Source organism: Lichenostomus cassidix, unplaced genomic scaffold (assembly GCF_008360975.1).
Source record: "Lichenostomus cassidix isolate B80296 unplaced genomic scaffold, HeHo_3.0 HiC_scaffold_43, whole genome shotgun sequence".
NCBI lineage: Eukaryota > Metazoa > Chordata > Aves > Passeriformes > Meliphagidae > Lichenostomus > Lichenostomus cassidix.
Window position 1 is genome coordinate 2208700 of NW_028147635.1, and position 27138 is coordinate 2235837.

The 27138-nt window shown below is 40.0% G+C and overlaps 1 protein-coding gene and 2 long non-coding RNA genes across 3 annotated transcripts; 2 read left to right on the plus strand and 1 right to left on the minus strand.

Annotated features, from left to right (window-relative positions):
* The first annotated feature begins 1834 nt into the window (after nt 1-1834).
* Nucleotides 1835-7125, plus strand: LOC146421142 (uncharacterized). Its single transcript, XR_014848777.1, has 3 exons — nt 1835-2007; nt 5821-5934; nt 7021-7125. It is a non-coding gene; the product is annotated as an uncharacterized LOC146421142 (long non-coding RNA).
* Nucleotides 6769-10346, minus strand: LOC146421143 (uncharacterized). Its single transcript, XR_014848792.1, has 3 exons — nt 10245-10346; nt 8348-8539; nt 6769-7610 (listed from the first exon to the last, which is right to left on the minus strand). It is a non-coding gene; the product is annotated as an uncharacterized LOC146421143 (long non-coding RNA).
* Nucleotides 10347-12196: 1850 nt separating this feature from the next.
* On the plus strand, nt 12197-23839 carry LOC146421144 (F-box only protein 15-like). Its single transcript, XM_085047593.1, has 7 exons — nt 12197-12381; nt 12643-12852; nt 14810-14939; nt 16609-16691; nt 17679-17824; nt 19258-19382; nt 22573-23839. The coding sequence occupies exons 1-7, from the start codon at nt 12197-12199 to the stop codon at nt 22840-22842; spliced, it is 1149 nt and encodes a 382-aa protein (XP_084903719.1). The 3' UTR covers nt 22843-23839.
* The last annotated feature ends 3299 nt before the right edge of the window (nt 23840-27138 follow it).

Below are 27138 nucleotides of genomic sequence, written 5' to 3' on the forward strand. Positions count from 1 at the left end.
TCCCATGCCTCCTACCGTCAGGCAATAGGAGGACACCTGGGGGATGAAGGGGAGTGGAAAGGCGTTCCTACTCGGGGAGGTTATAAAAATCCCTGCTGACCCCCATTGCCTACCCGGGTGCCACTTCAGAATAGGTATGAGGCCCTGGGTCCAGAGGGTCAGCCAGATGACACTGAAGAAAATAATCTGCCTGGAGAGCCTCCCAAATACGTTTTGTCTGTCAGACAGATCGCTACCTCTAGCACTAAAAAGAAAAGAAGGGTAGTCGTAGTAGGTAACTCCCTTCTGAGGGGAACAGAGGGCCCCCATATGTCAACCAGGCCTATCCCACAGGGAGGTCTGCTGCCTCCTCGGGGCCTGGGGACAGGATATCTCCAGGAGGCTCCCTGGGCGGATTCAGCACTCTGGTTATTACCCACTGCTGATACTCCAGGCTGGCAGTGATGAGAATGACAAGAAGAGCAGCAGGGCAATTAAAAGGCACTTCAAGGCCCTGGGTCGAGTGGTTGATGGGGCAGGACCACAGGTGGAGTTCTGCTCAAACCCTTCAGGGGGGCAGAGACAAACGACAAAAGGAACAGGAGAACCCACATTATCAACTGGTGGCTTAAGGGCTGGTGTCATTGGCAGAATTTTGCGTTTTTTGATCATGGGGCAACTCTTACAGCACCTGGCCTGCTGAAGCCAGATGTCACAAGAGGGTATGTTTTATATGTATTTTTATATGTACGAGAATTTTTATATATAACAGAATAGGAGCATAATCAATACACAATTATAGATAAAGCATAATTAATATAGCAACGAAGTGTGTAAGAGTAAAATTAAGAAAGTGTATTAGCAAAATAAGTGTGGAATGAATGTATAGTGTGCTGTGTTTGTAACCTGTGATAAACACATATTATAAGTTTGGCTTTTCGCAAATATTAAAGTGGATGATACGCATGTAATTTTAATTCTTACAAAAGCAGCCTTGTTATAAACGTATAGTTGCATCATAATAACTAATGCCTCTATTTCTGTTACTAACCAAACTTAGACATAGTGGTGAAACAGCTGACATGGTTATTTTAATATACTTGTGGTTAACTTACGACAAGTGAACCACCTGCTTGGTTGGATAACATCCAGCTAACGGTGTGATGAAGACCCCTGCCACTGACATTTCAACTATCAGCAACTGTCATCTGCAGAGACCGTGGAACAGGGCTCAGATGGGGATGATAACACGACTGACCAAAGTCAAGAGGACAGCCAGGAGGACAGCCAGGAGGACAGCTCATGCTCTTACAGGCGGACCAGAGGAGGGGCCATGCTAAACAGTTCCTAGAATATGCAAACAAGTTTGGGGAAAGTTTGACTATGTATAATTGCTTATGAATATCTATTAGGCTGATGTAACAGAAAAGGTATTTAAAGAGTATCTCCATCAGTGACAGACATGCTTCTGGCTATTTGCCAAGCGTTGTTACTTTGCTTTATTGTCTTTGTCCCTTATTGTCTTTTAATAAACTTTTACATTTTAACAGGAGAGTGTGAAACCTCGTTTTTCACGTAACCCTAAGATAAGGAAACCACAAGTTATGTAAGAACCCAACCGCTAAGAACGTACCTTTAGATAAATGAATGAAACTAGGGCGGATGCTGAATTTGTAAACGTATAAATAACCTTTGCAAAGTGAGCATGGCGGACGCGCACATGGAGGTGTGCTTCACTTAACGGTACCTTACTGCGGAGCAGATTCCCTCGAATCAATGGCTGCGGCTGCCCAGGGCGTTAACGCTTCCCAAGTGCCCCACACGGCCATGCTCAGGCACCCGGCCCCGCCTTTCCCGCTCCAGCGTTGCCGGACATCGCCTCCGTCGGGCTGGCGCCGTCCCTCCTCGCCTCAGGGCGTACCACGGCTGGTGGCACCGTGCACTCCTTCTCGTCCCTTTCCACCCCGCCGCCAGCGCGAAGCCACTGCTGTCCCGCGGCGGAGCGGCCATGGCCACGGGCGGGGACAGGTAAGCGGGGCCACGCCGAGCGGGCGCTGCCGGCCCGGGACTCGCTGCCGGCCCGGGGGCGCTGCCTGCTTGGCCTTCTCCACCTCGGCCGGGGAGGGTGGTTTGTTGTTTTCCCTCAACTCCCTTTGCTCCTCTGGGAAGGCTCTTTCACCTGCTCCAGGACCCTGATTTCTAGCTCTGAACGCGTCACGGTGAGGGCTGTGGTCATGTACACCTCTGCAGCCATGGTGCTCTCCTCTCCCTCGCCCTGTGGAGGTGACGCCTCGTAATGGGAAAATGCAGGCGTTGCCAGGTGCAGGGAGGCCTGGGTTTAACACTTCTTTCTGCCTGGAAAAGTGGGGCTTAACCTTCAGTATGTCCTTCCGCTTGGAGGAGGTACTATAATGAGTATCCAAACAGTACTGGTTAGTTTAGTGTCTACTCTATGTGTGTTCAGGGTAGTTTGGCCCTTGTAATAAATAGGAGGTTTTCACCATGGAAGGTGTGATTACCTTAATTCTTACAGTACAGGTTTGGCTTCCAAAATTTGAACGCATCAATCTTAGAGGCAGATTTGAGAAAGCAGATTTTTCTGCTAACCCACTTGTACGACCTTGAGTTTCATAGCAGTTCCATTCCCTGTTGTTTTGTTGGGTTTTTTCTTCTTTTTAACCTGTAAATGCATTGGGGTAATATCCACCTTTTAAAGAGACTGAAATCATTAGCTGAGGGGAAAAAACCAAACCAATCCAGCCAACCCGTGTCAAAATCCTCTTACCGTTTCTGTTTATCCTCATGTATGCTTTAACATTTGGAGGTGACAGTTTTTTTCACTACTTAAAAGTTTAGATACATTATTTGAAACGTTACCTGAAAGACAGTTGTTTGCTGGCCTCAAAAAACCAAGGCACATTGCAAGTATTACGGGGTGTGAAAGTGAAAATATTGGTACAAAACTGAACGGGTTGAAAGCTAATGAAAAAGCAATTGAAGTTGTTGTGCTTCTTAGATAAGAGCCTCTCAGTTGTTGTGCTTCTTAAATAAGAGCCTCCCAGAAGTCTCTAAAGAGGGGGTGTAACAGCTGTCACTGATTTTTATCTGGGGCTTATCTGCCCAAGCTTTGTCAATGCAATGTAAAAGCATTTTGTTAATGCAAATTAAAAATCTTAGCGCACACAGTACTTGGAAAGTAATTTGTGGATTGGGTTTGCTGTTTCTTCACACCTTGAGAATCTTTTTGTTTTGGAAGATGCAAAAGTTCAGCTTTTTTTTTTTTTGTTTAATTGCAGCTTAAAAAAGGAATAGATATTACATTAAAGTTTTCAAGGCATGTGTGGGCAAAATTTTTCTTTCCTCGGGTATTTCTCCCTGGGGTTAAGAAGAGGGGGCAATGGTTAAAATGAGCAAGGAGGACTGAATACAGACGATGCAGGTTTCGCTTGTCCAAAGTAGTGGGTTTTAAAATCCAGCATCCAGCTGCTTCTCTGAGTTTTTCCTGTGCCTGGAGTCTGTGGAGTTGTGTCCCTGTCCCTGCCCAAACTCTGTGCTTTCAGCATGGATTCAGGGCAGAATAGCCTGGGATTTGCTGCCCTGGAACATACAGAAGTGAGAACTCTGCTGCTGTTGAGCACAGCTTGGGTCTCTAAATCCCTTAATGGCTTTTGAAAAATACAGTTTGTTGGTGCCTTATCATCTAAGTGTACTTCTTGATAATGATGCATGAATAAAACCCTTGTTTGACCTCCAGGTTGTGTTTGTTATGTGGCTACCTTTCTGTAGTTGTTAATTTAATTGTTGGTCTATCTGTGGCTGGCACCCAAGTTGAAATGTGCATGTCTTCTTGTTATGTAATTCTCAGTAAAATGTCTTGGTGGTTTTGGTTTGGTGTTGGTGGTTTTGTTTGGTTGGTTTTGGTTTTATTGTTGTGGGTTTTTTTGTTTGTTTTGGTTTTGTTTTTTGTTTCTTTATATAGCACAGTTGACAATGTGGACCAGAGTTGTTAATTTCTTTTGGTTTTATTTTTCTTTGAGCATAAATGAGTCTTAAACTGAGAACAGTGTGCATTAAAGGTGCATGGTACCCAGATACTTCAAAGTTAGGTGTTTTCCCCCATATTCATTGGTTGGCTAAAAACCCAGAGCTGGTTTGACCAGGTGTTGGAAAGTCTGCTGGCAATTTAAAACATCAATAATGCAGTGAATGAGGAGCTCTGTCTGCTCCATGGCATCAGTGGGTATGAAGTATAAGGATTTGATTTACGATTGAAACTCTTATCTCCATATTTTTATGTGGATTAATGACAGTATTTGCAATTACAGCTTACAAAGTCCTTCCTAGCAGAAGACTTGGAAAAATATGTGACCAGTTAGATTGTAAGAATTTGTGCTGGAAATATGCAAAGTTCCTTTTTTTTTTTTGGTCCAAATTGTGATGTGCTAATGTTGCCAGAATAGGTTCTTCCACCCTACTGTGCCAGAGTCCAGTCCACACACAGAGCTGAGGTGTTTGTTTATGGTTCTGCACAGGGGGGGTGCTGGGTGGCAAATCCACAAAGCCAGAACACCAACTATCCAAACTTTTGACTATTTCCTACCATTTTACAAAGGAAGGAATTAGTTTTCATTGGCTACAAGTTACATAGTTTTCTTCTTAATTAGTGTTCTGTCTTCCATTGGTTAATGACTCTCTTGCTTCTCGTGCTAATTAGTCTGCATGCTCAGTCGTTCCCTTCTTTCGAGTCAGTGGGTTTCTTGGGCCAGTGGTCAACAAGTTCACACTTCTGGAAGTTGGAGCTGATTTCAGCACAGTTGCTGAGCTGGCTTTAGTAGTTTTTCCCTTATCTTGGGATTTCTTCCAGGTGTTCTTGTTGCCCGTAAATCTGCATTCTTTGTGTGCACTGTCAGTGGGCATCCTTCTTCCCAAGGTTTGTTAACCACCTCCTAGGTGAAATCGTTGAAGCATGTCAAGCCCTAAACCTTAACAAAGCAATTCTAGCACCAAGTAATTTGTCTTTCTAACACCTGCATATCCCTTAGAGCTTGCTAGCTGCTCTCCGTTTTCACGGATTAAATCTCCTTTCCAAGCTGTTCAGGCTTGAAAGTACACAAAGATCAAACATCAAAGAACTTTCTTAAGAAAATTTTACATATTCCACATTTTGCAACACTAATGAGCTATAAAGCCATTGATATCCATTGGCCTGTTGAAATAATATTTATCTCTCAGGTTTTGAGTATTTTAGCTGGGGAAGATCTGAAATGACACTTAAACTTTGCTTCATGTATGATTCTGTTGTATATTCAAGGAAATTCTTTTTGAACCTCACCAGTTTTTGAGGAAGTTTCAAGGTATTGTGTTATTTGGTGTCTTTTAATAGCTTAATAAAGTTGGATGGCTCAAAAATGTCTCTGGAGTAATGGTGTGAAACAGAGGATTAATCAGTGAGTTGGACTTGCTGCAGGGGCCTCTGTTGAGGTTGGTTGTGGTGGCCACAGTGGTGCAGCTGTCTAGGAGTAATAGATCTGTCCTGGATTCAAAGTGATTTGGGGGAGCGACACTGTTGCCTTCTGACCATTGTGAGAGATTAATGACAGAGAGAGGAATGACATGAGAGAGGAATGACAGCTATGAGTTTAAAACTGAATCTTCCTGATGTCAGTTATTTTAACTTGGGTGTGGTTGTTCAAATCAGTGAACTGATAGTAATGAGGTGCCATATGAGGTATTCCCCGAATCTTGCCTTGGTTGAAATGTTGTGTCTGCGTGTGCGCAGTATGCGTATTGCTTCGTTTTGTGATTATGTGACTCTTAACAGCTTCTCTTTCGTACAAGTAGGTTAGGGACCTTTGCTGCCGGGCCTGGGGAATGCTCTGAAACCACAAATGCTGGAATTCAAAGTCTGTATTTTACATCTACCATAAAACCGAAACCAAATGTGTGCATTGAGAGGTGAGTATGGCTTTACACAAGGAGTAAGAGCGGGAGAGTGCAAGTGTTGGCATGTTGAATGTTTTGGCACATTGCCTCTATGTTAATGCAACTAAGATTGTGAATTTAATACAAACATTGAGGTATTGGCATTATCATGCTACTCTTTAAAGCTCTCTGCTTCTGAACTAGCAATATAAATCAAGTGTTGCAAATAACACAGTAGTAAAAGGACGAGAGGCACAGCTGGGGTGTCGACTTTCACAGCACCTTGTATTTTCAGCAGTGATTTTGATGTGACCCTAATCAGTGCTCAAGAAAATTAGATTATAAAATCCATGTATTTTAAACTCTGTGCAGTTATGAGGTACTGCTCGAATGGTATGAGGTTCATGTCTGTTAATACAAAAATCATGTTGGCTCATCTCCAGGGTATGTTCTGCTTGTTGTGCTTAGACTGGCACCTTCATTTTCAGGCATCCTTCCAGATGCACAGAGACATTAAGATTTTCAAGATGCCACTTAGCTCTTGTTTTGAAGTTCACACCTTTCTGTTGACATAAATGAAAATCGCACAAGACCCCTGAGCACATACAGTTTGAAGATTATGATGAGGTAGAGCATGATCATTTCTGTCCTGGTGCATCCTGAGACGTGACACCACAGTCAAGAGAGAGAGTGAATATATCTGCAGTTTTGGACACGCTGGTGGTTGTGGAATAAATGTTAAAGTCATGGTACAAGCAGTAAGAAACTGAAGCTAAGTGATGTAGTTTCATGTCAAACTGGGTTAAAGTTAACAAAGTTTAATAAAAATGCAAACCCATAACTTTTCATGTAATAGCATGTGTGCCTCTTGAATAAGTCGTGATGAATTGTTTTTGGCAAATGCCACGTATGGGAGAGTGAAAACAGAACCCAAATTCCGGTTTAACTCTTCAGGTGACTTTTGATTCCTCTTCAGGTGATTTTTGATTAATCTATTTATCAGCTGCTGGTTTCCACCTCTCCTGTTTTTTTCTGGTTTGAAATGAAAATTCTCTGCCATTGTAATTTCTGGAGTTTGCAGGCAAGTGTGACAGTGTTCATCTCTCTCTTGTTTTCCAGCATGCCATCAGAAATGCTGCTGAAGATATTTTCCTATTTGGATCCCGTGTCGCTGTTGTCTGTTGGTTGTGTGAATAAGCACTTCTATGACCTGGCCAGTGACAAGTAAGGAACAGGGAAGGTTTCAGTCATGCCCCAGCTGTGTTTACCTGAGTTATGAGTCTCTCTAATTTAGTTTCTCTGATGCCAGAGCACTGATGCATGTACCTGTGGGCAGTTACTCTGATGAAATTGCACTGCATAGTCCACAGTATGTGTCGCATGGAATTCTAGCTGTGCGAGCCCTGTTGTTTAATGAGAGTTATGAGGCAAAAACTAAATCCAGTGCTTTGAAATGTTGCTATTAGCACTTTCTTTGTTTTAAAATTCGCATGTATTTGTTTGTATTCACGTGCACCTGCACAAACTTTTCTGCTCAGGTGATCCTTAGTGGTGTGTCACCAGTAGCTTTGTGGAATTGTCATAGCTTTCATAATTTTGAAGTTCCACTTATTTAGGTCTTCATCAGGTTTTTGCAGAGGGATTGATTCAATCAAGTGCTTCATTAGTGGTTTTCATCTGTTGCTCTGTTTGTCAAATTTTGGTGATTTCTAAAATGAAACAAAAGAGATGAAGGTAAATGCTGACACTTTTTTTTTTTTTTTAAATAAGGATTGCTTACAGAGAATAGACAAATTGCTCCTACTAGTATCAGGATAATTTTGTGAAAGGATAAAGAGGAGAGACCTGGGTTGATACATGATAACTAGGATGTCTGGGTATCGGGGTTTTTTCCCTAGGATTCTACTGCATTAGTGTTGCTCGAATGAGAAAATGTCTTCCTGTATAGGAAGTTGCTGCATCTGATATGAATCCATTTTCCCTTATTTGCCAAAACATGTACAGTCAATTGGTTTACACCTTTGACACCTTTAGGACTGATGAAGTTAGAGGGAGGACTGTAATCCAGATGTATGTTTTGAAGCTGTCAGCAGGTCAGTGTAGATAAAAATTGCATAGTTGACACAAATTATCTTAGTATGTGTTTTCCACTTCAGGGTGGAAAAGGCAGGATAAAATCACTGTGGCTGTTCAGGGCAAGCTGATTCATCTGCCTCCATCTTGACAATGTCTGTTTCCATTTTCTAATCTCGAGAGATTAGGGTATGTGCACAAATGGGACTTGGGGAAGAGATATTTTGCCTTATCTCGGAGCCTGATTTGTTCAGTGGGACCAGGTCGTTTCTTCCTGATGGATTTCCATGGACTTTCTCAAGACCCTGAATCTTGTGGTGAATGACCAGAAGTTTTAATTGAAGTCCCTGTATGTTTCTATGACAAATCTCACCTTGTTTTTAGGGAGAGTATCTGTTGTAGGATATTTCTGCTGTCCTGGATGTGCAGGCTGCTGTCCTTGCTGCAACAGGACCGTCAGTCTTTCATTGGGATACGTCTGTGCCACCTGATGCAGTGATTTGTCTTTGGGCAGTTCTGATGTCTGCCCTTGAACAGTTCGGTGGCACTGATGTCTTCAATGTAACTATTGAAGACAAGGAAATATTTGTGGCCCCCCTTTCTGCACTCTCCTTGCCCCAGCATGGAGTATTCCAGCCTTCTTGTCATGCAGTGTGGGAAGTTCACATTTATGGTCTGCCTGCAAAAGCATGAGGATTCTGATCACCAGCAAAATGTGCTTGTGTAAGAGGAAGTGAGAGCACAGGGGAAGGTCTTTTTGCCATTGTGGTCCAGTGATGAGTGATGATGATGTGCATCTGATTCTGGCATTTGAGTCAGCTGTAAAAGGTTGGTTTGGCTTCTTGTAGTAATGTCCAGTAAGAGGCCTTGAGATGGGGATTAATGATTTGAGGCAAGAAGGGCATGTATTCTGCTGTGCAAGAGGCAAACTTGTGCTTCCCTGTTGGGTGGTTTTTGATTTATCTGCCTTGAATTCTTCACAAGCTGAGGATGAGGGGGCAGGGATAGTTTCCTAAACACTTGTGATTCCAAGTCCTTCTTCATTTTCTCTTCTGTCTTCTTACCCTAACTGAATTTTTGTGCTTGAACTAATTTCTTTGATTGCACAACACTGGTTTGGGAAAGGAAGAAGCAATATGTAACTGGGAGTGAAGACAAGGATGGTAGGTATTTGTGATTAGTATGTCTTCAGTCAGCTAAATTGCCTGAGTCTGTAACTTTAAAATGCAGGAAATGCCTACTACGAAGCCTTGTCTTTTCAGCATCATACAGTAAGATGCAGAGTATCTCTCTCCAAGAAAGAAAGAATGCCTCTCTTGGGAAGGGGTTTCTAGTTAACAGGAGACTTGTATATGAGGTTATTTTACTGGACTTTTTAGGCTGGTTAGGACCAGTTGGATTATAGCTCAGTTTCCCCCAGTGATGGTACGTCAAGGGCATCTCTCCTTTGTTTCCATTACCAGACAGTTCTAACGTGCTTTGGAGTTTAAGAAAGAACTTCCCCCCTCCATCAGAAATGTTTTATACTACCTGGTAACTTGGCTGCCTTTCCTGGTCTTAAAAGAGAAGTATCTGATGTCTTCGTTTTACATCTGGGATTCTTCTTCATGTTACCCTTCCCACCTTGCTTTTGGTGAAAGGACGGTTGGAAGCTCATGTTGACTGTGAACCCATCTTGACCAGTCATGATAGCTGCACCAGGTGGGTGCACCTGATGATGCCCAATTGGCTCTTGGTGCCCCTCCCGTGGGTAAAGGCAGCCCAGGGTGGGGTCCTGGGGATTTGTGACCCCCCTCACCCCCAGGGTGTGGTCATGGTAGCTTATTGGTCTCTGTGTTTTAAATGCTTTTGTCTCCAGAAATGGCAGTGGAGGATTGTGTATCTATCTGCTGAGCAGCAGGCTGGAAGGTTTTTGCAAAATTCCTGAATGTGTTTGCATCAATAACCAGAACCTGGCTCTCAGCATGTGGGGACTTATTCTCACCAGCTGATGAATTGAGAATGGTTTTGATGAGTAGGAGGCAGTGTGGCATGGATTTAGTCCTTGAATGCTTTAAGGAGAGGGGAAAATGCAATAGAAAACATGGCAGTGTAAGGTTGCCTGGGCATAAGTGAGGACTGGTAAAGGTAATCTTGCTGATAAATGGTAGAAAATGTCTCTTGAGAATGTGTTGGCCTTGCTATTAATTTTCTTTAGTGCACTTTAAAATTAGCAAATGAATTTTAAACTGTGTGTCTAGCACTTTAAAATTAGCAAATGAATTGGCAACCTGCATTCACAGATTCTTGTTTGAATTCTTGGAGGTTCCTGTACTCAATATTCCATGAGCTGTCCTAGAGATACTTGGGTGTGGTGGGCTGAAATGTGACCTCATAGTTGTCGTGGTGTCAGGGTTTGAGATAGGACATTGCCAGGAGGACGCACGAAAAGAGGGCAATCAGGCTCCAAGCTTAGAGTTGCAAAAAAGTGATTTAATTACCTAACAGAATTGAAGGATAAATGCAAGGCAAAAATAAACTTTTCATACATTATTTTGTTCACTCCCCCGCCTCGCTCTTACGAACCCATAGTATTCATCCCCTTTTCTCCTTTACAATCCACAAGCCGGGTAGGGGGGCAGGGTGTAGGGTCTCTTTTCAGTCCACAGAGCAGATTCTCAAATTTATTCATCACTACAATTCTTCTACTACAAATACTCTTTATCTCTACTTGTTTCTCTCTCTCTCCAGACAGTTTTCTGCTCTCACCCCCACCCTCTTAAGAAGCAGTCCACTCACCCCCCTTCCCTCTTTCCAAACCAGCAACACAGACAGGAGGCAGGGTGAGAGGGGTTCTCTGGTCAGTCCAGTCAGGGAGAGGGGTTTCTCTACTTAGCCAGGGGTCCTTCCCACGAGAGACAGTCCTGTGGGAACTTTGGCGTGGGTCCACTCTCATGAGTAACATCCCACCCGAATTCTGCTGTAACTTGAGTCTTTTTGTCCATAGGGTGCTGTGCAGACTCTCCCAAGCTGAGGCCAGGCTGCTTCCATCCAAGGAGCAAGGCCTTTCTCTCCTTTGCAAGGCCTTTGCAGTTTTAACTCTTAGATGAGACTCCCAGTGGTTCACAGTCTTTTCCAGGCATCCACTTGCTCCTCTGGAGTGGGCTGTGCGTGGATTTCTGCACTCCTGTGGACTCCATGGGCTGCAGGGGACCTCGTGCCCCCCCATGGCCTTCACCATGGCTAGCAGAGAGCTTTCAGCTCCGGCACTGGGAGCATCTCCTCCCCCACCTTCTTCACTGACCTTGGTGTCTCCATGTTGTTCTCCCTCACATATTTTCACCTCCACCTCCTCCTACTACAAAGAAGTGAAAGAAGTGCATGCCTGCTTGTTTTGATTTCTTCTTAAATATGTTTTCACAGAGGCATAACCAACACCTCCAATTAGCCCACACTTGGCCGGCAGCATGTCCATCATTTTCAGAGCCATCAGAGATTGGCTCTGCTGGACTTGATGTAAAAACTTCCAGAACTTTCACTCAGGACACATAGGAGCCATCTTTGTGCCACTCCCCACCCCTCGGACACCTCCCCAGGCCTACCACAACAGCTTCTGAGGGATCCAAATTTCTCCTAGATGTTAAAAATACTTTACTGATGTTTTGGGCCAATCAATACCACCACACCTGGTGTGAAAGAGATTAACCTATCATTACTGTCACATGTTTATTTGTCTTCAGAAAGTCATGTCTTCTCTGAGCTTTTCCAAAGAGTGAAGAAGGGATTGACATGACACTGGTAACACCAAAGAAAGATGAATCTAATGGTCCTGCTCCATCCCACTTTCAGCTGTATCTGTGTGAGAAAGCTTGAAGAGTCCAGATTATCTTTGTTGAATAAGAGGTATTAAAACACTTTCTCCACTAGCTGATTTTCTGTGAGGAGGATGCATCATTGTTTTGGGGTGGAATTTTCAAAATTTACTGCTTAGCCTTTATCGGTTTTCCCTTACGTTGCTGACTATGGCTCTGCCTTTGCTGAGCTTCATCCTGGATCCCATATTTTGAAGGAGACAGACAAGACTGTTTTTGTGCTAACGTTATGCTCAGGGGTAGCTGAGATGTGCATACAAAAATTAAGTGACTATTCCTGAAATGTATTCCTCTTTATTCTATTTTTATTTTCAGCGTACTTTGGCTGAAACTCTGTTCCAGTTCTTTGCAACCAGAATGGGAAAGAGGAAATGAAGTCTCAACAAACAGAAACTGTTTCTTTGGGCTGTGCTGGTGTATATGATAAGAAGCCTGGGTACTGGAAGAAAGAATACATCTTTAAACAAACTTCTTATTTCACAACTAGAGTAGTGCAGCTTGCTAAACCTCCAGATCCTTATACAGGTCTTCCATGTATGAACAAGGAAGCTATGAAGTAAGCAATGCCTTGTAGAAAGAGATTAACTTGAGAACAATGTACAAAAGACTAATGGCTTGGGGGGTATAGAAATAGAGTTTTAAAATTTATATCATAATGGGAAGATACAATGATAATCTAGAAGTGACTGAAACTGAGGAACATAAGTAGCGGTTAGAAGAAATTTAAAATTTCTGTTGAAAGCATAGTTTAAGTTTTGTCACTGTGAGATTTTTTTTTTTTAAACACCTCTCTCCCCTCTCAATTCCTAAATGACAGAGTCAATGGCTTGAGTTGGACAATTGTTCTAAAGGACAAAAATGGGAAAGAACATGTAATGGAGAAGCCAAAGCTATCATTTAAGGACACATCTGTTACCATGCTTTGGTGTGGTAGAGACTGGCCGTGCTCAGACATCCTGTCAACCCTGAAACTGTTTGGAGTTACACCATTGCTTCCTGATCAAAGCAGACCTCCCAGCAAGAAGGGGTGAGTTTTAACATAGGATTTTTGAGGGTTTTTTGAGTGTAACTGGTTGATAATGTGTCTGTGGGAGCTATCTGACATTGGTTTGACTCAACAAGTTAACTCTTTGTTAGAAAGCTTCCCTGTAGTATTTTTTCCTATATTCTTCTCTTCATTGGTAGAGCTTTTAGCAAGAAATAGCATAATCCAACAAGCTATGACATTAATTCATTGATTAATGTAGGTACTGGCATGTGATATTCAGACTGAGAGATCCTGACTAGGAAAGCTGAATTTGAGGCATAGACACAAATGAGCATGAAAGAAACATGTAAATCTAGGAGAATTTATTGTGAGAAATTCAGCTTGGAAAAGTTCATCAGTATTTAGGTGGCTACTGTCAGGTAATCTATGTTGTTAAAATTTATTTTCTGTCTTACAAGTATGTGTGTGAATTTATGGAACTTGGTGTTTAACTATGTGTGCAGTCTTCAGTACATGCATATAAAAACACCAGTCCACAGCCTATCCATTGTTTTTTAACTTAAATGTGTACAATAGCTTTTGTCATTATATTCTGAGAAGATGTTTAAATGAAAAGTGGCTTTTTGAGGTGTTTGGTTGCTGTTAAGGAGTTCTGCACACATCTGGGGTCTATGTGTATGCTTTATGTGCATACGCTGCATATGTGCATACACATTTATAGCATGTGCAGTGTCAGGTACATGCTTCTTACACAAAGCCCCTAGTCACAGAGCTCTGAAAAGAGAGAATTGTTCACCTACAAAACACCTGGTTCCTCAAGCAGAAGCTATTTGCTTAAAAAAGAAAGAAATCAACAGAAGCCTTTTGTATAAAGTCAGATGAAAAAGTCTTGCAGTCAAATTAAGTGCGAAATGCAGTTGTTTTACCAAGATGATGACTCATATGTAGAAAATCAAAAAGAAAAAAAAAAAGCTTGCAGGCAGTTGAGGCAGTTGGTGTATTTATTTCACAGAACTGTAAGTTTGTAGAGATTGTGAATATAGATGAAGGTAGTGGTTTCACCAATTTCAATATGTCAGTGTTAAGACTGTAAGGCAGTAGTGCAGGGATTTTAGGAATGTTCCTGCAATAATATGAGCCTGATTGACTTAAAGATGGAAAGGGTTGAGGTTGATTAGGAAGAAATTTTTTACTCTGAGGGTGGTGAGACACTAGAACAGGTTGTCCAGGGAGGTCGTGGATGCCCCATCCCTGGCAGTGTTGGGAGTGTAGTAGTAGTAGGTGGTACTACAGTGATACTATTGGGAGCTCCAGGAACCGTTTTGAATGTAGTAAGAGCCTAAGTCTGAAAAGGGTTTTAGGAAGACTTCTTTCTTCATTCTGAATAGGTAATGCAAACTCTACTTTCTGCTCTTTTTAAAATGCATCATTAGTTAATAAGATTGTCCATGAACATTTATTTAAGAGTGTCTTGGAGCTAAATGGCTTTAATTATAGGCAAAATAGAGAAAAAAATTTCTAAAAAATGAAGGCTTTCTCTAACACAAACTTTTAATTTATTATATGTACAATTTGGTAATTTCCTTTAAACTTTGCTTCTGTGGACAAAAAAATTACCTTAGTAGCTTGCTTCACACTGATAAATGTTCAGTGATTTCATCTAGTACCAATAAAATATCAAAACAAAATTGTAAACTAATTTGGTGGTGTTTTGAAAAATTGGGCAAGCACATAAGTTCTTTCTGTAAAGAGTGTATTTGAAGATCATATAGTGGTTTTTGCTTCTTTTCTTGTTAGGGGTTGAGATCCTGCTAGTGCACTGTAGTTGTTTGAATGTATAGTTTATGGCTCTGCATGCCAAATGTTTTCAAAACCATTATCATCATGTGCTGTTGGTCTGACTTAAGCTGGTCAGTAAAAAATTAAATTAGGCTGAACCTTTAAGTGAATAAGGAGACACAGGCCTTTTGCTACATTCTGTATGTTCCTTCCAAAGACCTCGTCGATTTGCCTTGATTGCTGAATACAGTCTTGCTAACCTGACTGAAAGTAGTGTGGCACTTGGTGCCGATGAGCTCGTCCAGCTCTTCAGTCTGAATCCAGGACTGTTAGTAGGAACTTGGAAGGTAAGATAACATTTCGTTTCAGTAATTTATGATGACTGGAGGAACGGATTTTTTTTGCCTTGTAGTTGGGATTTGGGGAGGGGGTTTCTTTAAGTGTTTTTTTTTCTCTTTTGGATTTTGAAAGATCTTTTCTAAACTAGAAACAACCAAAAGCATGTAGGGACAGATAGCAGATAATTTATTGTATCCTAAAATCTGTCACAGGAGTATATGTACTTCTAATTCAAAGATCAGTTATGTAAGATACTACATGTGCACAATCACCAGAGGCAATGTTCAAAACCACAGAAGGACTATTTCTTTCACTCTTACTTAAAGGTAAGACTGAAACTCCATTTCGTAGAGAACTTGAGACTGGCTGACTTGCATGAGGCTGTTACTGGTTGTCTGAGTCTGTGAAAAGCTCTGATGAACTAACAGCCACTTCTCTTGTATCTTCAGAAGTCTAGTAGGCTGGTGTCTCTGTGTTGTTGGCTCAATGGTCTTGCTCATGCACTGGCCCCTCCCATGCTTGGAAAGAGAACTCTTTCAGCACCTGGAAATGGTTCAGTCATAACGAAGTACCACATAGTTGTTAAGAATGGAGTGCTTCACTCTAGTATATTTTCCCTGCTTGCTTTTCTGAACAGCAGTTCTTATTCTCTGTGTAGGCAGAGTAATATTAGGTAGTTAATTGTGAGTGGGTGTAATAATTATAAATGCCATATATCTTGTTTTTTTGCACATAGCTGCATAACAGAAACCAAGAACAGGTTAAGTGGGCCTCCTGGTATTTGGATAAAGAAGATTGAGAAGCTGTGTGATTGATAAATCTCACTTGTTGTATCTTTTATAGCTGTAATGTTGCACTGTGAAAATACCGAAGTAGTTAAGAAGCCAAAAGTTTGATGAGAGGATGTAATTTTCTGGTAACCCAGAGAGATGAAAACAGTGGTCACCCACATTTGAGGGGAGTAAGAGACTTTTGGCAGTGAATAATTTTCCTATTGACTTAGGTGTTCGTAAATGTAGGACTTAAAAAATACACTTCAAGAAAAGAAGCTGACAACACAGCATTCTGTGTTCTTGAAGTAAATACATACTTCTGTTTCTGTTTAGTTGCCACATTGATGTTTTCTTTGACTATATAGGCATCTATAGAAGGCTATGTTCCTAATGTTTTCCCAGGAGTACATAATCTGGTGAAAACATCCAAGGCTTTACTTAGAAATTCACCATTTCTGTTGGGTAATTCTGTATCCCTCACTGATGTTAGCTCTCTTTGCAAATAGTTTCTTACATATGAAAATAAACTTGATGCTTCAGTAGTTGGGAGTAAGTGCTGTTTGATCCTGTTTAGGTACCTATTTTAAAGTGGTAAGTAGAAGCAAGGGAAGTGCAATTCCTGGATTGCTCTCATAACTTTTGCCCTGGCATAGCTACTTTCCCACTCTTTCTCCATAATATAGAAATGCTGTAATCTTTTCTATATATTCTGTGCTCTTGTGAAAAGACAGTAAAGATTTTAGGAGTCCAAGTGTTAGAGCAAGCCATTAGTAAAATCATTACAGTAATTGGCAGAATAATAAGCAGCAGCATTTATCTATGAATTTTCATGCTCAGAAAGACCCTCTGAAAAAAAAAAAGAATTTCCACATAAAAATACATCTACTTTAATTAATTTTTTCAGGAGAAAAATGAAATTGCTTTTATCATGGCGAGTCTTCATTCTAATCAACTTCTTGAGAGAAGCATTTTGGGTTCTGCTGCTGTGTAAGTTTGGTTTTCCTTTGTGGGTAATAAATTTAACCTTTTGAGTAGAGCTTTGAGTTTTACAGTTAAAATTGACTTCAGTTAAGAGGTTTATATTTAGGCAGTAATTAACTATTCTTGCTTAATATAAACAACAGTTACAGTAGCTATATACAAAACCGTAGGAGCATTTTCATACTAAGGTATTGCCATTGTTATGCTATTAAGGAGCTAATTTAGTTATACAACTGTAGTAATACTTGCAGTACTGAGAAAGTTAGATTTTTTCTTTCAGTCCTACTGAGACACTAGCTGGACTTCCTATGAAGTGTTTGTATATATGCATATTGCAATACATAATATAATACAATTCAATACCTGTTTATACACTGTAAGCTGTTTAAGAAGATGGAGCTTTTTTAGCTTTAGAACATTATTTGAGGAACTTTTTTCCCCCTCAGCTTCCTGGTCAGATACTGTTGTATCTAACCAGTAGTCTTAAGTGCCCAATATAATTTAGTGTGGCTTTTCTCATAGAGAAGGTACGATTTAACACCGTCTCCCCTAGTGCCCGGTTGGATCCTATGTAGAAGCTGCACAATTGCCTCTGGCATTTGGTCTCTTCAGGTCATTTGTGTGTGGTAGTTACTCGTTTAGTTAGGCACAAACAAAATTATTCCAGTAATTGCTATTTCAGAGAAGTCTCTAGCTAGTGGGCTTTTATATTTGTAGTTAAGCTGATGCTTTTTTTCGTTTTTGTAGACAAGTCCATGTTTTGAAGTTTAACAGATGTACCTTTTAAAGCTGACTGCCATATTTTCTGCCTTTGGCTAGGCCAGACAGCTGATCAGCAGTATTAGACACTGTATTAGCTTAAAAGAAGCATGATGAACTAAAAATGTTGGTTTCAAAACTCTCTGAAGGTGATAGTCTTAGTGTAAGGATGTGTATTATATCTCTTTCTATTAAGCCATCCCCTGTTGCTAAATTCTATTTTTTTTCTTCAAGTCAATGTGCCCCTCCACCTCGTGAACCTTTACTGGGTGATACTAACCCAGAATATGGACTCCATGACTACCGTCTGCATCTGGAGCTGCATGGCAGAAGCTGCATGTACCTGTGGGGAACATACAATCGCCTCTTCTGCACAAAAGGTAAAGTTGATGGAACAATAATATCTGTTCTAAAAATTATTCCTGCTTGTCGCTGTTGATCCGCTAGCAGAGAGAAGGAGACCAATCTTCAGTGTGGCAGAAAATGTCTATTTTTATTAATTAATTACAACTTATATAGACTTTCAAATGTCACTCAGATTGGTCAGTTCAAAACCTCCCCCCAGGCCGATTGGCCGGCTTGAATCATTCATATCTTGAGACACTGTTCCAACAACATCCAAACTTTATCTTTGTTTATAAAACACAGGAAGAAGAGAGAAAGATTTCTCAGGGGAAAGATCTGTGCTCATCACACCTGCTGTTATGTCTTTCCTTCTTACACCCAGTGTATCTGTTCAAAGGGGAGAAACTGAAATGGAATTTTAATATTAATATTAAATTTTATAGGTTAATTTAATTCTTAATATTAAATTTTAAAAGGTTACATCACACTTCATTGAACCAAGCAGATGGAGTGTGCATGGCTTCAGATTTTTTTCTGTTATTAATACTTGCATTGCAGTAACTAGCTGTTTTGCCACTGTTTTGGTTGGGTTTTAGCATTTTATTTTATGCTCCCTTTCATGTAAACAGAATTGGTAATATGGTCTTATTGACAGATACTGTAGGGTGAATATGCTAAATACTTTCTAACTGAATTGAAAATATTTAGAAAATTTTTCATGTCTTCAGGAAGATACGACAGGCTTTTCATAGAACTCACAGAAACCATGGATCTAGCTTCTTAACAAACATTCTTGAGATGTTTTTATCTAGGTTTTCAACTTTTTAAGCACAGCTTTGTAACCATACAGTAGTTTAAGCTTTGGCTTTTCAATGTCATTTCTTGTTGATGTAAATTGATGAGTTGTGCTTGCAAAATCTAAGGGGTGGTTTTTGTGTATTTAGAGAGCTTTTAAGACTTGTTTGTAAAATCTCGTATCAGGCATTTGACATGCTTTGCTTGAAGACTGATTTACAAGTTTAAATAACCATTTCAGCATGGTAAGGCTGGTTGTTGGCACCAGAATTAGCAGGTATCTCATAATTTATTTTGTGTGTTAGTGTTGAGCTTGACTTTTGGTGAGTGGGCAGTGATGGAGACACTGGTGGCACAAAATTGAAATGTTGAATGTGGAATTTACTCCTCACATCCTTGTGTAAATCCTTTAGGTGGCATTCCTATTTCTATACTAAAAAATACAAAAGAATTTTTAGCTGCTGTTTCTACTGTGGATCACAGAAACAAATCCCCAAACTGCAACTTAGTTCCTCTGTAACAAGGTTGGTATCTAGCTGTTGGTGTGTGTCAGGGTTTCTTATTGGTGAGCGGGAAGAAAAAGACAAAGAGAGAAGATAAGAGAACATTTGCAGTGTACTTGGGCTGAATTTGATTTATGTTGCTATAATGTTGCATATATTTTATATTTCAGATGACATTGAAAATGGATACGTGAGGTTCACAGTTGTGAACATAAAGGGTAATAGGACGCACTGCCCTGTTATTGGTACACTCGGCATATGCTGGGAAACAGATGTGTTTAAAGGCAATGTAAAGGTCAGATACATTTTTTTTGTTTCTGGAAATGCTTATCTCAGAGCAGAATTATGTTTGTGCATCCTAAATGTGCTAATGTTTTAAACAATTTTTTTGTCTGTGGAAGGTGTCTGTAAGTAGAGAGAAACCTCTATTCCAGTATTCCAAAAGAAAAAAAAAGTGAATTTTGAGGGGAAAAAGTTTTCTCCTTTCTCTGATAGAGTCTGGATTGCATGATAGACCCATTATGTGTGTGTGATTACTGCTTTCCACTCTGCAAAGATTCTGAGACTGACCAGCCCTGCTTGGAAGTGCTGGACAAAAAAAAATTTACTGCAGATGTACTTTTCATATGGGTTTGTTTGTTTTGTTGTTGTTTTGGGGTTTTTTGGTTTTTGTTGGGTTTTTGTTGTTGTTGTTGCTTTTTGAGGTTTTCTTTCTTCTTTCTTTTTGTTGCTGTTGTTTTAGTTTGGTGTGAATTTTGGAGCTTTTTTTTTGGTTGGCTGGGGGTCTTTTTGCAAGCAATAGCCCTTGAACCTCAGGGGAAATACTCTGCAGTTCTGTGCTGTATATACAGTGAAAGCTGGGAACTGCTGGGGAATGTTAAAAATGCAAATGGACACAGGCAGAAACTACAGTCCACATCCACAGAGTCAGCACCTAGCTCAAGCCAGGTACGTCAGTCAGCTGGATTAACTCTGTCTTTTAGAGGAATGCTTGCACATTCTATTGGATAAAGTTCCTAAAAGAATTCTTTCAAACAAAGTTTCAGAGTAGTTCTGTCGATTTTGCAGTAGTGGTGAAGGCACATATTTTTAAATGTACTTCATCAGCATGAATATTTCAGAAGTTCCAAAAATTCTGATAAATGTAATTTGAGCACTACTGAGAAATGATCTAGTTCAACATGGGATTTCAGTTTGGGCACTTCTTTTGAAAAAAGCCTCAAAACTAACAAAACTGTTGTTTCTGCGAATCCTGTATAAATGTGGTATGGAATACTGTTTGATAACATGAGACTTTTTTTACCCAGGCCTGTAGTGACAAAACAAGGGACAATGTTTCTAAACTGAAAGAGGGTAGATTTAAATTGGACATCAGAAAAAAAAGTAAAAAGTTTTTTCTCCATGAGGTGAGGCAGGGGAGTTTGAATTAGACTTTTAAAGGTCCTTTCCAACTCCAATCATTCCATGATTCTACAGGATTAACAGCTGCTTGGCAGAATTTTTTTTCTGTGAAAATAATCATGAGTAGCACATAAGAATTTGGGAAGTTACCTGTCAGAGGAAGGAGAGAGATATGGCTCTATTCTTTAGTTTTTTTTGTTTTAGTCTCTCTCCCATGTGCTTACAGCATCAACTATACGGAATATTTGTTTCTAGGACAAAATAAAGAATACAGTTTTTTTTTAAACCCCTCAATTTCTGATGACAGATTGAACATGTCAACATATAGGTATAGGTTGAATTCAGTGTGGCTTTTAACATAAGTCTCTAAAATTCTTGAAACGTGAAGGCCAAATAACATCAGCCACAGAAGCAGGACATGCCACTACTTTGAATTTATTTGAATTTTTTTCAATCCCCTCAGGAAAACCAAAAAATGCCAACGATTTTTTGGGCACTTCTTTTCTAATAAAAAAATTAGTTGCTGGTAGTTAGAAATTGTCCCTGCTTGGGGATGGTATTCTCCAATTCAGTGTTCTCACTGTAACCACTCCAAATCACACTGTGCTCACTCGCTCCTCCCTTCCTCTGCCTTGTGCTGGGCTGGAGAGGAGAACTGGAGGCACAAAAGGTGAAGATCAGAGGTTGTGATAAGAACAGTTTACTGGAAACTGCAGTGAGGTAAGAAAATGGAGAGTAGCAGCAACAATATTAATAACAAGAATGTACAAGAGAGGTGAGTGATTCACATGCAAATGCTCACTGTGGAGCTGGACCTGACCATGCCAAACTACCCCGACTGAGAAGAGAGCCCTTCTCCTGCTCCTGGAAATGAGGTGAGGTGGTACAGAACAACCTCTGTCCTAGTCATGCTCCCTCCTGGCTACTGCAAAAATTACCCTGTCCTGGCCACAACCAGGACAGAAATGCATGGGAAGACCCCCACCATCCCAACACCACCCCACCTTCCTTTGCATAATTGACCTTTTCTATGCAAATTGTCAGACTGGGAGATAGTAACTCTTTCTTGTTTCTAGTGATTCTATAGCTCCTGTAAGTTTACTACATCATCGTTCAGTTTGGTTTGAATTTTCTATTTTCAGCATAGTCTACAGTAAAAAGCTTAGGAAAACTGTATGTATCATACTGCCTCACATTTGTGCCATCTGCTCTTGTCTGATTGATGTAATAGTGAAAGCAATGTTAGAGCAACAGAAGCACAGCTATGTAGTACAGAGAAAGCAAGCATTCCAAATCAATTTTTTTGGCATGGAATATGTGGTGTTGGTTTGTTTATGCTTTTGGAGCATAGATACAACATAATTAAGATAATTTGATTCATTTAGTGATTCAGAGCTCATGAGAATAAGTAACAGCTAACACACAACTCCTTTGCTTTCAAGGGATATGAGAAGCTATCCATTTGCAAAGACCCAAGAACTGGCATTAGCATTTTAAAACTAAGTAGTTGTGTAATGTTGTAAAGAAATAGTTCCAAGAATTTGTGAAAGGAGGAATTTACATAAAGATTACTGTTACTACCTTTTTGGGAACCTAAGCTATGAACCATTCAAAAAGTATTGTATCCCTTCCTTTTACAGCTGGCATGGAAGGGCAACTGTGTGTGCACTGCCTTGGGGTGCAAACACTGCTGCATTCACACAAGTTAAGCGCCAGAGTTTGAACTTAGGTTGCTTTCTCATATTGAAAGGACTGTCATTATTTGAATGGTAAAGTAATTAATAACTGAGAAAAACAGATGTTAAGGGCTTAAAAATGTTCAAGAAATAATGTCTGATTTGGGTTGGCAGTGGAACTTTCCGTAGCACAGCTTTTGATGCCCGTAGGTTGCGGTTTTGATTTCTGTGGGAAACCTTCAAGTAAGTATTTCTTGCAGTAGTCAGTGGAGCACTATCAATTGTATTTTGAGTTTTTAGCTTTCATACAAAACTCTCTGGACCCTTGAGATTCCTCCTAAAATCAGGGACAGATCTACTTACTGTGCCATGACATAGGGAAACAATCCCTTCTCCTTGTCTTTGTAGGACTGCTTCTTGATGGATCTGACTCTGCTGGATGAAACTAGAAAGCCCTTCTGGTGTTTTAGTGCTCCAGTCTACATGGAATTGTCTTCCAAGTTATCTGCCCTTTGTGACTACACAGGTCCTATCTATACTGCAGACTATGCAGATTCAGAGGGGAAAGTCTGCGTTAAGTTTGTATGGTTCGAAGAGACCAAGAAATATGTTTTAGTCAGTTTGGTGCTTTATGTAAGCACCAAAAAGATAAATAGCTGGTATGGAACAAATTACTGACTTAATTAGTCACTAATTTCCTTGCTTTAAAAACCAAACAAAACAAACAATGCCCCCAACAAAAAAACACAATAAGCCTTTGATGTTTAAGATTGACACCAACAAGCAAGACTGTTCCTGCAAGTTTTTCAGTAACAAGTGCAGTTGCATAATTTTTTTTAAATAGGCAATTGAGGGCTTGAAGAGATGTTTTGATATAAATGAGAGTTCTTCTCTGTTGAACATCCCATGGTTCATCTGTTTCTCATACTGGGTATAGTGAAATTATTTTTAGGAAGATTTTTCCTTACAGACACTTGTTACTGTGGTTAAAGAGTTGCTGCTTTTGAGAGCCTTAGTGTGAAGATTCCTTACCTCATATAAGCTACACTGTTTTTGAGAATACTGACTTTTATACCTAACAATAAAACAGCATGTGTGCTGTTCCCTCCAGGTTTGTTGGAGTGTTATTGGTAAATGACAGATTTTAATAAATGCGTTTTGTTAAATAATTTCTTTTTCTTGACTTTTTCCAGAAAATACTTCACTTATATGTATTTTAGTAAAGGATTGAAAAGGCAAATGGGAAGTCAGATCTGAAAAATTACTATGTCAGTCAAGGCATTTGTTAAGAAAGTCATGTGTAGTATCTGTATATGACACTTGTTTAAATTCCTGTTTGTTCTGTTCTAAACTTCTGATTTGAGCCTAGATACTTGCGTAGATATTGGCCTGTGAATAAGTGTCCCAATTATCACCCAACCTGAGCCGATGTCTGCTCTCACTGGATGTATGTAACATTCAGTTGTTTCAGAAACAATGCATATCTGATACTGTTTATCTAACAATACACATTCATATAAGAATTGAGTGCATGTGCCTGATCTTTCCAGTTCCTTGGAGTAATGTCAGAACCAAATTTTCTACTTCACGTACTAAAAAAAAAAGAAATTACGTGATACTGGGACTAAATTGTCTTTACGTCACAAGGACAATTATGTTTTGGCTGCTCTGACTTTATTATGGTAATAATAAAATTAATTCTCACTTCTTTATTTGGTTACATACATTAATTGGTTTGTGCAAACAATGTTCATAACTAAGCACTTGTCTTCTGTGCTATAGAAATAGTAGGAGATGGATACCACAGCCAGAGAGTTGTTTCTTAATGTAACTTTCAAAGACAGCAAGTTGAGGCTGATACAGTTCCAGTTTGCCCTGTTAACCTGGCCTAAGGAAGCAGCGGAAATGTTGCTGCATTTGGTGGTTTGCCAGACTAACAAGAATGATCAGCTGTATTTTGTCTGCTTTCTTACTGGCTGCTGATGGGGACAAGGATCCCGTGAAGTCATATAAATGTTTTAACAAGTGGACTGGGTGTGTAGAATGCCAGAACGACAGACATGCAGATTCACCTGCACAGACAAGTGGCCAGTCTAGATTTTTGGTTTTGCCTGAATTTAGTCTTTGAGATACCACCTTTAGCAAGGAAATGGTAGCTCAGTCCCAAAGTCTTCTCAGTCACTGGCCTCACTGCTAAGCCTGTAAACAAAAATGTAAAATTGTTCTGCCTACACTGGTTCTTTGAGATGTGCAAGTATGTTCTCTGCCCTGCTCTGAAGCCACCAAAGTCAGTGGGACCCCAAAGCAGCCATAAAATGGTAAAAGGTCAGTCACTGCTCATTCTAGTTGAATTTCTATTGTATTTTCAATATTTAAAAACCCCTGGGCTTAGGGTTTGGTTGTTTTGGGTTTGGTTTTTTTTTAAGTAAAAGTAGAGTATTTCCTTTAACAAACAATTTCAATTTCTAAAGCATTTGTTTATTTTATAGAATTGAGTGTTTTATAGAAAATTCTGTTGTCACTGTTGGAAATGAAACGAGAGTTTGCTCTCCCTACCCCTGACATGCTAATCTAGTAGCCTGGAAGTTTACTAACCGAGTTGATTAGGATGAGAGTAAGTCTTTAGCAGTAGTGTCAACCTAAAAAGTGATACAAGGCAGAGCAGTTTCCTCAGGTTATTGCTACCTTACTTCTGCTGTTCGTAAGCAACATGTGTATTCAGCAAAACCAAGCGAACTGTTTCAAGATCTTAAAAAATGGACCCAACTGTTGCAGAGCTGTTCTCATGCATCTTCACTGACCATAACTGTGTCCTTTCTGAAGACAGGAAGGGTGTGTCCTGAAATAGGCCTTAGATGGACCTAAACTTGATGCAGTATTTATGCCACTCATTTGATTTCAGCTGACAGTTGCTTTTGACTTGCCCAACAGAATCAAGTTCAGTAGCTACCACCTGTATGATCAGACCGGGTAAGTTACATGTGCCTTAACTCAAGCTTCCATTTCTTCAGTTTGCATCTTCCTTTCTGCGCGTAAGTAAGGACGTACACTGAACCTCCACAAAGAAAAGGGTGTACATTAGCTAAACTGCACTGGCCCATTTCATGAAAGAAAGCATCTGTTCCAAAAACTGCCGCTTTGATAAAATCTTCATCTAGTCTTCTAAGTCCACTTTTATACACCTGGTGCAAAAGGTGGTAGGGTGAGTTGCATGTACCATTCTGCAGTAGAAGATTCTTGGTGTATAAAAGATAATTGTTAGAACAAACAGGAAAATGGAAGGAAAAATGGAGGCACCAGTTCAAGTCTGATCGTGAAAATATATAAGTGGTCATGACAATAAGCCTTATAGCTCGTTTTTCCTTTATTGCCTCTGGATTTCTTGCAGCAGCTTTTAATGAGTTTGTTAGTGTTACATACTGAAGACAGGAGAATGTGCTTGTTGTAATTTTATCATTTATACAAGTAGTGAGACACTTTCTGTGAGAGGATATATAAACAGGTGTAAGTTAAAGATTTGACTTGTGTTTGTGTGCTTCCAGTACCAACTCATCCAATTAAAAATAGAGCAGCCCCTAACAACTTCTAAATATGTATATTTAAGTACTCTGCAACAGACAGAACTGTAATCTTTTTTAAAGGGTGATTTACCTGGTAGGCAAGCATAAAAACAGTGCTTACCTTCATTTTTGTGCAAATGTAATAGTGCTCATTTAACATAATGAGTTTAAATTGCATTGAAAATCAATGAGAAAGTGATTTAATGGAAGGGCTTTCATGAGATTATTCCGACAGTGGAGGAGTTGTCACCTAATAGAACTACATCTAAATGTTAATCCTGCCATTTATCTTTGTTTTGCCAGATGTCTGCTGTGTACATAAATGCTTCTCTATTCTGTGTTCTTGATCTTTTAAAATTAGTTTTAAAAGATATTTCTGTGGCTAGCATAGGTTTTTCCCATGAGAAATTTTCTTGTGTTTTATAAATAAAGATAAAGTTTGGATGTTGTTGGAACAGTGTCCCAGAACTTGGGCAGTGCAGGCCTGGCCAATCAGGCCTGGGGGAAGGCTTCTGACTGACCAATCTGGGTGACTTTTGAGAACTCTATATATGTGATGAAATCAAAACAATAAAGGTCATTCCTTTTTGCCACTGAGAACTGATGCATTCATTACTCTGCTAGCTGCTCAACAGCGACATATTTCTAATTGGAAAATGTCTTCAATCAACAATTCAATAATATTTTTGGGCATTTAATGTGATCTTCCATTCATACAAGCTGGAACTGTTGGTTTGTATCATCTGAAGAATTGTCCTTAACACTGCCACTCTGGAGTCATTGCTCTTGACTGCAGTTGGCTTTTTATAGTGGAAAGCTAATGGCAGCTATATAAATTCTGAAGTATTTGTAGCATAGGTGGGTAATTACCTTATTTCTCTTCCAACTGGCCTTTCAGTTGTTTCGGTTTTTTCTTCCCTTTTTTTTTTTTTTTTTTTTTTTTTTTGCAATTGCTTTTATAATACATTTCAGTTCCAACCTGCTTTATGGTACATGTGATTTAACATGAAAAGCAGTTGTACAGTGGATAGTCTCATTGACTCTTCTTTTCCCTGCCTGGCCTCTCTTTCTACTTAGCAGGTATGTTTTGATTTGCATTCACCCATTAGATGTTTAAGTACGGTCTTGATTTTGTTAAAATTGCTCTCATTGTCACGTACTTGCTTTTCGAGACAAAGACTGTTTTCCTTTGGGGTTTTTTTCCCCTTTTCTTTTGATTCAGGTATATGGCTACCTGCTGCCAGGGACTGAGTGCTTAGCAGAAATATATGTAGAGTATAATAAAGATACCGCTCACCCGAGAGCTCCTGACCCGCAGGGGTGGAGAGGGAGGAGGAGCAGAATGAGGAGGGGGAGCGGGAGGAGGAAGGAGAGGAGGAGGAGGAGCGGGAGGAAGAGGAGGGATACAGGAGGA

Coding starts and splice junctions, on each gene's coding strand:
- LOC146421144 (XM_085047593.1), top strand. CDS start 12,197: ATGAAGTCTCAACAAACAGAAACTGTTTCTTTGGGCTGTGCTGGTGTA. Junction 14,940..16,608: donor TGTTAGTAGGAACTTGGAAG/GTAAGATAACAT, acceptor TAATTTTTTCAG/GAGAAAAATGAAATTGCTTT. Junction 19,383..22,572: donor TGTTTAAAGGCAATGTAAAG/GTCAGATACATT, acceptor TTGTCTTTGTAG/GACTGCTTCTTGATGGATCT.